The sequence below is a fragment of the Siniperca chuatsi genome, linkage group LG14 (genome assembly GCF_020085105.1).
Source record: "Siniperca chuatsi isolate FFG_IHB_CAS linkage group LG14, ASM2008510v1, whole genome shotgun sequence".
NCBI lineage: Eukaryota > Metazoa > Chordata > Actinopteri > Centrarchiformes > Sinipercidae > Siniperca > Siniperca chuatsi.
In genome coordinates this window covers 29,254,888-29,264,371 of record NC_058055.1, presented here as the reverse complement: position 1 = coordinate 29,264,371, position 9,484 = coordinate 29,254,888, and the positions used below count along the sequence as shown (strand labels likewise).

The window sequence follows — 9,484 nt, the reverse complement described above, 5'->3', positions numbered from 1 at the left end:
ACTCACGCCTCAGCGGACGGTCAGACAGCTCTGTAGTTAGCTGTACTTTTAGCACTGTTAGCATTAGCATTAGCAGTACTCACGCCTCAGCGGTGGGTCTGACAGCTCTGTAGTTAGCTGTACTTTTAGCACTGTTAGCATTAGCATCAGCAGTACTCACGCCTCAGCGGACGGTCAGACAGCTCTGTAGTTAGCTGTACTTTTAGCACTGTTAGCATTAGCATCAGCAGTACTCACGCCTCAGCGGTGGGTCCGACAGCTCTGTAGTTAGCTGTACTTTTAGCACTGTTAGCATTAGCATCAGCAGTACTCACGCCTCAGCGGACGGTCAGACAGCTCTGTAGTTAGCTGTACTTTTAGCACTGTTAGCATTAGCATTAGCAGTACTCACGCCTCAGCGGTGGGTCCGACAGCTCTGTAGTTAGCTGTACTTTTAGCACTGTTAGCATTAGCATCAGCAGTACTCACGCCTCAGCGGACGGTCAGACAGCTCTGTAGTTAGCTGTACTTTTAGCACTGTTAGCATTAGCATTAGCAGTACTCACGCCTCAGCGGTGGGTCCGACAGCTCTGTAGTTAGCTGTACTTTTAGCACTGTTAGCATTAGCATCAGCAGTACTCACGCCTCAGCGGACGGTCAGACAGCTCTGTAGTTAGCTGTACTTTTAGCACTGTTCGCATTAGCATCAGCAGTACTCACGCCTCAGCGGACGGTCAGACAGCTCTGTAGTTAGCTGTACTTTTAGCACTGTTAGCATCAGCAGTACTCACGCCTCAGCGGTGGGTCCGACAGCTCTGTAGTTAGCCGTGGTGCTAATCAGCTCCGTCTCTTCGTAATCTTTGTTGACTCCGTCTCGTCTCTCTCTCGCTCGGTCTCTGTATTTCTCGGCCAGCTCTCTCTCGCGCTCCATCTCCTGTTGACGTAGCTTAGCATAGTAGCTGCAACAAAAGAAATCAATAATTAATAAATTAATAACATGATCTGATGAACTGGAGCTGATCAAAAGAACAGACTGTGTGAAAGAAGCTGAGGCTGCTGGTGAAGTGCTGAGGACCTGTGTTAGCATGCTAGCTGCAGAAGAAGCTAACAGTTTTACGTCAGAATCAGACTTTTCTTCTCATTCAATCTAAGCACAGCCGAAACACTGTTTTGTGCTACCATGGAAACCACCTGGCGTTACGTGCTGCGGCATCACGGGATGTTTGAAGCTGCTGCGATCAGTCTGATCGTTAGTTTAATCAATAATTTCACGACGCTTATGAATAAGTTGTTGTTTCATATTGACGTGTTAAACGCTGGTTCCGCCTTTAGTCCTGATTGGTTCTCAGTCTGCTTTACACTTCTCAAAAGGTCATGTGACCTGACACCACAGATATTATTACTTTTCGTTTCAGAAAAGTTCATTTATTTATTTCCTAACAGGAAGTGGAGTCTCAGCTGGTTGCCTGGCAACAGCTGCGGACTGTATCAGCCCTAAACTCCCACTAGGAGCTGAGCGGCGAGATCTCACCTCTTCTTCTTCCTCCTCCGCGCTGCAGGATCCTCATCCTCGTTGTAGTCCCGAGGCATTCTGGGAAATAAAATAATCCAGTCACTCGCATCATCATCATCATCATCATCATCATCACTGCTCAGAGTTTGTCCCCACAGCTGTGAAGTGTTACTCACTCATGGTGTCTGGACTTGGAGGGCGGGGCCGAGGAGGGCGTCGCCCGCGGTGTCATCAGCAGCTTCCTGAAGTCATCATTGGTCAGTTTGGACCTGAAGAGACACACATGGTTAATAGACACACACACAGTACAGAATAACACACACACACACACACACACACACTGTATTGATACTCACTGAGCAGCAGCTCTGTGGTCGTCCAGCTCGTGGCCTTCAGGAGCCAGAGGGTTCGAGTAACTCTCAGCTGCACACAGAAAACACAAGTTAGTGACTGGCGGCAGGGGGCGCTACAGACTGGCGGCAGGGGGCGCTACAGACTGGCGGCAGGGGGCGCTACGGACTGACGGCAGGGGGCGCTACGGACTGGCGGCAGGGGGCGCTACAGACAGACGGCAGGGGGCGGCGCAGGGCGGCAGGGGGCGCTACGGACTGGCGGCAGGGGGCGCTACGGACTGACGGCAGGGGGCGCTACAGACTGACGGCAGGGGGCGCTACAGACTGGCGGCAGGGGGCGCTACAGACTGACGGCAGGGGGCGCTACAGACTGGCGGCAGGGGGCGCTACAGACTGGCGGCAGGGGGCGCTACAGACTGGCGGCAGGGGCGCTACGGACTGGCGGCAGGGGCGCCACGGACTGACGGCAGGGGCGCCTGGACTGGCGGCAGGGGCTACAGACAGCAGCAGGCGCAGACTGACGGCAGGGGGCGCTACGGACTGACGGCAGGGGGCGCTACGGACTGGCGGCAGGGGGCGCTACGGACTGGCGGCAGGGGCGCGCACGGACTGGCGGCAGGGGCGCTACGGACTGGCGGCAGGGGCGCGCACGGACTGGCGGCAGGGGCGCCACGGACTGGCGGCAGGGGCGCGCACGGACTGACGGCAGGGCGCGCACGGACTGGCGGCAGGGGCGCTACGGACTGGCGGCAGGCGGGACGCGGCAGGGGCGCTACGGACTGACGGCAGGGGACAGGGGGCGCTACAGACTGACGGCAGGGGGCGCTACGGACTGACGGCAGGGGGCGCTACGGACTGACGGCAGGGGACAGGGGCGCTACAGACTGACGGCAGGGGGCGCTACAGTACGCGGACTGACGGCAGGGAGCGCTACAGTACTCGGACTGACGGCAGGGGGCGCTACAGACTGGCGGCAGGGGCGCCACGGACTGGCGGCAGGGGCGCCACGGACTGACGGCAGGGGCGCGCACGGACTGACGGCAGGCGCAGGGGCGGACAGACTGAGGGGCAGGGGGGCGCTACAGACTGACGGGCAGGGGCGCGCACGGACTGACGGCAGGGGCGCGCTCACGGACTGACGGCGGCAGGGGCGCTACGGACTGACGGCAGGGGCGCCACAGTACGGACTGACGGCAGGGAGCGCGCAGCACGTACGTGGACTGACGGCAGGGGGCGCGCACGGACTGGCGGCAGGGGGCGCTACGGACTGGCGGCAGGGGGCGCTACGGACTGGCGGCAGGGGGCGCTACGGACTGACGGCAGGGGGCGCTACGGACTGACGGCAGGGGGCGCTACAGTACACTCACTTCATACAGGTCATGCTGCTGGTAAACAAATCATGTTGTTGACCACCAGCTTCACGATGGAGCCGTGTTTTAATGAGTAGGCGGTGTGATACACTTAAGGTAACCACACAGGTGGAGGTAACTACAGCCCGACCCACGATGGATTTATGAAGCTGGGCTGATTCCTCGACTAACTCGCTCTCTAAAGATCATCAATTCAAATGATTTGCATCTTAGCTTTGTATATAACTATATACAGCGCACTGTGTTTCGCACAGATGATTATTACAGCGCGCTGACGCTGTGCGATCAGAGACGTTCAGAGCGTCTCTGGCGAGATCTGACAGCAGGGTTACAAAGAGGAGGAAACAGGAAGCGTCCATGAAAACGCTGCACAGTGCGTCTGTTGTAACCAGCCGACTTCAACGGCTCGACGCCTCGGCTTCAGCCTCTGCATCCGGTCCGCGGAGGATGAAGGCCGGTGGAGGCTGGCGGCTGCGTTCATTCTGGCCGTATGTAACGGCTCGTTAACCACGTACATCAGTGCGGCGGCTAGTTATGACCCGGAGTTATTAACCACAGAAAATAAAATGCTGCAGTCAGTCTGTGAAGGCCTGAGCTTCATTCACGTTATTATTATTATTATTATGATGATGATGATGTCAGTTTGTTTCTGCTACAGAAGCCATGAAGAAGACAGTGAAGGCTCACGTTACTGAGCTGTGGCCCGGCTGAAGCTTAGTATATAACTTAGTATATAAACCTTTTTAAAGCATTTCAGAACACGTTTTCTTTAAAACCCAGAATGTAATACAACACTTAAAGGCAACAAACAGGTTTAGTTTCGACAGATAATATCATTCTGTGCAATTTAAGCAATACAAATGTAGATTTCTTTTTAAAAAAAAGGTTGTTGTTCATTTTAAGAGACCTGTCTTATTTTCTCGTTTGCATATTTACTATTGCTCTTTAATACAGCAAAAGTATTTATTTTCCGATTAATCGATGGAATAATCGGTAGAGTACTCGATTGCTAAAATAATCGATAGCTGATAGCAATATCTACATAACACAGGACAGCCTGTGGTGAACATGAGTTTCATCATCAGGCCGATGTGAAGACACTGATGCTTTCAGCTGTCTGTGGCGACGAATGTGAACGGAGTCCAGCTAAGCTAAGCTAAGCTAAGCTAACCGAGCCTCATAAAGAGTGATTCAACGTTTAGACGGTTTGATAAAAACACCCCCGCCACTTCTTTATTAATAATCACGTTTACTTCAAGTTTCATGTTGTCGCCTTTTATCGGCTGTTAACAGAGTTGCATCTCTTTAGCTAACAGATCGGCTAGCATGGTGCTAACGCAGGCTAACAGGCTGTTCGCCTGCTAATAAATGTCTCGCTAACAGACTTCCGGAGCTCGGACTTACTTTCAGGCATCTCGGCGGAGTGTCGGTTCTCTCCTTCAGCCTGAAGAGGAGTTTGTTCCCGTCAGAAGAGAAACTCTGAACCTCAGTGTTTCTTTATCTGCGCTGCTAACGTTAGCCGGTTAGCTTCTTCACCGGATCCTCACTCTGTTGTGCTGTTGCGTCACTTCCTGTTGGAGGGAACACAGCGCCGCCTGCAGGCCGCACCTGACCCAGGTTCAGCACGTGACACCTTTATTCTTTACCAATCAAATCAAAGGTCCAACTCAATGAACCAGAATCACTTTCAGCAGTCATTACGGTCTTCCTCCTCTCTGCAGACATCTAACTCTTCTTCTGGGGTTTATTTAATGTGAACATAATAATAAAAACACACGAGCCTTTTCTCCTTTGACGTAATGTCTCTGCCTGTCTCTCTGACTGCCTGTCTCTCTGCTCTCGGTGTAATGTCTCTGTCTCTCTCTCTGCCTGTCTGTCTCTCTCTCTGTCTCTCTGCCTGCCTGTCTGTCTCTCTGCTCTCAGTGTAATGTCTCTGCCTGTCTCTCTGCCTGTCTCTCTGCCTGTCTGTCTGTCTCTCTGCTCTCGGTGTAATGTCTCTGCCTGTCTCTCTCTGTGACTCTCTGTCTCTCTGTCTGCTCTGCTCTCGGTGTAATGTCTCTGCTCTGCCTGTCTCTCTGCCTGTCTGACTCTCTGTCTCTCTGCCTGTCTCTCTGCCCGTCTCTCTGCCTGTCTGACTCTCTGCCTGTCTCTCTGCTCTCGGTGTAATGTCTCTGTCTCTCTGCCTGTCTCTCTGCTCTCGGGGTAATGTCTCTGCCGGCTGACCGAGCCGCGGCGCAGCGCCGCCCCCTTCAGGCCAGCAGAGTCGCTGCAGAAGGTTCTCCAGGAGCAGCCGGTGTTTCTGCTGCTGCAGGTTCATTAATTAAACATTTACATCCAGACTGACGCACCTGCTGTGTAAACTAAAGACCTGCACATAAAGTTATAAAGCAGCTCCATATGTTTAAATATAAGAGTCATTTATAATCAACGTGATCTTCTTTCAGTGAAGCTGTTCTGCTCAATAATAATAATAATAATAATAATAATAATAAAGCAGGAAACATAGTGACATTAATAACTGAGGTTTATTCATATCAACACATTTACACACAAACTGAATGAATGAAGCAGGTGAGTCGATCCGGACTGAACCACTTCCAGCGGAGACGGGGGTTTAAGGTTTGGACTGAACCAGAGTCTGTAGAGCTTTGGCCACCTGATCAGCTGACATGTTGTCCACCGAGACGCTGCTCTCTTTACCGAACTCTGAACACAAAACACCAGCATTATTATGATTATTATTATTATTATTATTATTATTATTATTATTATTATTATTATCGGGATATCAATACAGATATTTACTGATAATACAACGATCACAAACAGAACACGCAACAAAAACCTTAATGTTGTTGGTTTTTAACGACAACTCGCTTAAAATCATTCAGACTGACTTCAGTAAAACACGACATCTTAAAAATTATGTCGCTGAAATATTAAAATATTGAACTACAACATTATTCCTGAGCTTTCTTCCATTTTTTCCCCGTTAAAAGTTTTCCTGAATCGAGGGCGTCGCCTGCTGATGTCCGGCTGTATGAATAAAGTTGACTATTCTGAAGGAAACTGAAGTGTTCTCGCCGACACTGAAAACTGCAGGTTTAAACACGTAAACATGTTAAAACGTTAATGGTTTTTGTGTGCGAGTTATGGTTTAAGTTGAACCGCTGAAAGCAGTTGAAGTGTCTGAACTAAAATGATTTGAGGTGTCATTTGAAGCGTTTGAGCTGAAAGCAGCTGAAACAAGTTGGACAGTAATCCCAAAAGCATTATAAATTACAGCTTCAACTTTTAGCCCTGTAGGCAGTTGAAGTGTTAGTTTGTATCTAAATACTGAAAGCACGTGAAGTGTCAGCTGAAGCATAAGAGATGAAAGCAGCTGAGTCGGTTCTGAAATGGAGCCAGATATTCATTAAGAAACAGAAATGTTAATTGTTCACATGTGAAATGTTGTATGAAAGCAGCAGTTTTAATCAAAGCAATGAAAGCAGTTGAAGTGTAAGAACTAAAATGATTTTAGGTGTCATTTGAAGTGTAATCACAGAAAGCATTACAAGTTATAGTTTGAGCCCTGTATATAGTTGAAGTGTCAGCTCAATTAGAAAAATTGAAAGCAGGTGAAGTGTCAGCTGAAGAGTAAGAGTTGAAAGCAGCTGAGAACTGGTTTGGAAGTGGAACCGTTCCAAATATACAAGAACCATTTTAAAGGCCACTTACTGATTAATGAAAGTGACTTTGAGTTTGGACCTGCAGAGCTTCCGTCTGTTAGCTCGTCAACACTGTTAGCTCGTCAACACTGTTAGCACGTCAACACTGTTAGCTCGTCAACACTGTTAGCACGTCAACACTGTTAGCTCGTCAACACTGTTAGCTCGTCAACACTGTTAGCACGTCAACACTGTTAGCTCGTCAACACTGTTAGCACGTCAACACTGTTAGCACATCAACACTGTTAGCACGTCAACACTGTTGGTTCATCGGTTCATTAACTCGTTTGTTGACGTAAATATAACAATGCTAAAAGAGTGAAATACACCTTTAAGTGATCGGTACTGTGCAGACTCACCGTATCGGGCCCAGACTCGGGCCTGGACTCCAGAACATTCTCTGATCAGGATCGGGAAGTCTGGGTTGGACTTCTTCAGGCTCACGTAGTGCTGCTCCACAAAGTCTCTATGAAACACAGACGCTGCGCTTCATTAGCACGGTATCACGTAACTTGGTAACAGCAGACGTCGCGCGTTCAATCGTTCTGTTGACGTTATTATTTTTAAGGTCTGAGCAGTTTTCAGCTTCTACAACAGCTATAATGTCTCTCAACACATTTTCTGTTTTTACTCATAAGATCTGTCTGTAATGATTTTAGAGTTTACAGCTGCGTGGAGAATTACAGATGTGAAATGTTGTTGGTATTAAACAGGAAATAACCAAATGACCTTTAGAATTAAATGTTCATACTCAAATAGTTATTTTCTGTCCTAATAATAATTATTTCTGCTCTAAATCATATTAAAATAACTGAACACATCAGTAATACAGTTAATTAATAAACACGTGCACATTTAAAACGCTCAGCTTTATTATTAATGAAATTAAACTGTTCATTGACACAACCTGCTCTGTGTTGACGTTTCATGCTAACCGCTAGCTGCTAGCTGCTAGCCGCTAGCCGCTCTGAGGTCATTCTGATGTTAGCAGCAGCTAACTGTTAGCTGTTAGCTGTGTTCAGGTCATTCTATATGATGCTAAGCTAACGGGCAGGAGAAGTCGGATCATTTTTATTGATATTTCGGTATACAACGTATCGGTTGTTCCCGCCACAGCAGGCCGGCTCGGAGCTCACCTGGCCCCCTTGCTGGCCGCGGAGGTCTGGCAGAGGTGGACGCGGATCTCTCGGAGGTTTTTACCCAAACTGGAGCCGAGACTCCTCACTACGGCGGCCGCCATCTTGGCTTCCTGATGTCTGTGAAGGACGGAGAGAGGGTTGCTTCAGCCCGGAGTTTATCCTGCCAGGAGCAGCAGCGCTTCTGTTAGAGCCCGGAGTTTATCCTGCCAGGAGCAGCAGCGCTTCTGTTAGAGCCCGGAGTTTATCCTGCCAGGAGCAGCAGCGCTTCTGTTAGAGCCCGGAGTTTGTCCTCACAGGTATCGAGTCTCATCCGCAGGCTGCATGTTGTTTACGTTTCTGGAGTAAAATAACTAAGTGCATGTTTTTACTCCATACAAAACATCTTATGAAGTCTGATGACATGTTATCGATATAAAATACTGTATGAAGTAGTCATAATCCAGTTCAGTTGTATTTATATAGCACAACAGAAGTTATCTCAGGGCACTTTTTATAGAGAGCACTTTATAAAAATGACTCCATCTACAACATTAAAATGCTGCTAACTTGTTAATACATCATTAATTATAGTCCAGTAGTTTAACTAATAGAGATATAAAGCCAATGGAAATATCTAATATAAACATCTGAAACGAGCCATTCTGCATAATGAGTACTTTTACTTTTGGTTCTTAGTTCATTTCGCTGTTAATACTTTTTTACTGAAGTAACATTTTGAATGCAGGACTTTTACTTGTAACAGAGTATTTCAAAATGATGGCACTGCTACTTTTACTTCAGTACAGGACGTAAGAACTTTGTCCACCACTGATTTTCTATTACAACTGTTTTGATAATCGATTAATCATTTAGTTAGCAAGGTAGTTTCAGCTTTTTTAGTGTCTCAGATTTTAAACTGGACCTCTCTGTGTTCTGTTGGTCGAACAAAACAAGACGTGAAGACGTCGCGTTGGACTCTGAGAAACTGAGACTTCACTATTTTATGACATTTTAGAAACTAAACAGTTAATCAATGAATCAAGATTAATTAATGATAATAATGAAAACACTAATTTGTTACAGCCCTCAAATATTCAATATGGGATTTTTGTAGGACAAAAATGTCATAGTTTGAGGTTTTGTCATATTTCCTGTTTTATTTTGTAGTATTCTCCTCCCCTTGTGTGTCTTGTGTTTTTACTTCCTGTCTGTTTTCCCTCCAGTTTTGATTGTTGGCCCTTCCTTGATTGTTTCCACCTGAGTCTCGCTGTCTCACCTTCCTTAGTGTATTTAGTCCCTGTCTTTTCCTTTGTTGTTTCCTGTCATGTGCGTATTTCATTGTACTTATGTCAAGCGGACAGGAAGTTGGTTCAGGTGAGTTCTGCTGGAACTATTCTTTGTCTCCCTTAGACCAGGTCTGGATTCTGGACATTGAACTTTG

General features: G+C 47.8%; 2 protein-coding genes across 2 annotated transcripts in view; both read right to left on the bottom strand.

The window, feature by feature from the left end:
• The window catches only part of ik (IK cytokine), a 15,589-nt gene extending 10,770 nt beyond the window's left edge, over positions 1-4,819 (bottom strand). The window contains exons 1-5 of the mRNA XM_044222530.1: positions 4,620-4,819; positions 1,849-1,915; positions 1,669-1,761; positions 1,511-1,570; positions 771-938 (exon numbers count right to left, since the gene is read on the bottom strand). Coding sequence (XP_044078465.1) covers positions 771-938; positions 1,511-1,570; positions 1,669-1,761; positions 1,849-1,915; positions 4,620-4,629 — 398 coding nt within the window. The 5' untranslated portion in view covers positions 4,630-4,819. The remainder of the gene's footprint in view (positions 1-770; positions 939-1,510; positions 1,571-1,668; positions 1,762-1,848; positions 1,916-4,619) is intronic.
• A 902-nt stretch (positions 4,820-5,721) lies between these two features.
• On the bottom strand, positions 5,722-8,219 carry ndufa2 (NADH:ubiquinone oxidoreductase subunit A2). The gene is made up of 3 exons (XM_044222548.1): positions 8,062-8,219; positions 7,285-7,391; positions 5,722-5,921 (listed from the first exon to the last, which is right to left on the bottom strand). The coding sequence occupies exons 1-3, from the start codon at positions 8,163-8,165 to the stop codon at positions 5,830-5,832; spliced, it is 303 nt and encodes a 100-aa protein (XP_044078483.1). The 5' UTR covers positions 8,166-8,219; the 3' UTR covers positions 5,722-5,829.
• Positions 8,220-9,484: the final 1,265 nt, after the last annotated feature.

Bases quoted from the DNA above. Each gene is read 5' to 3' on its own strand.
- ndufa2 (XM_044222548.1), bottom strand. From the start codon at position 8,165: ATGGCGGCCGCCGTAGTGAGGAGTCTCGGCTCCAGTTTGGGTAAAAAC. The intron at 7,392-8,061 runs GTGAGCTCCGAG...TGTGTTTCATAG, and splicing joins GCGGCCAGCAAGGGGGCCAG to AGACTTTGTGGAGCAGCACT. The intron at 5,922-7,284 runs GTGAGTCTGCAC...TTTTGTGTTCAG, and splicing joins CCGAGTCTGGGCCCGATACG to AGTTCGGTAAAGAGAGCAGC.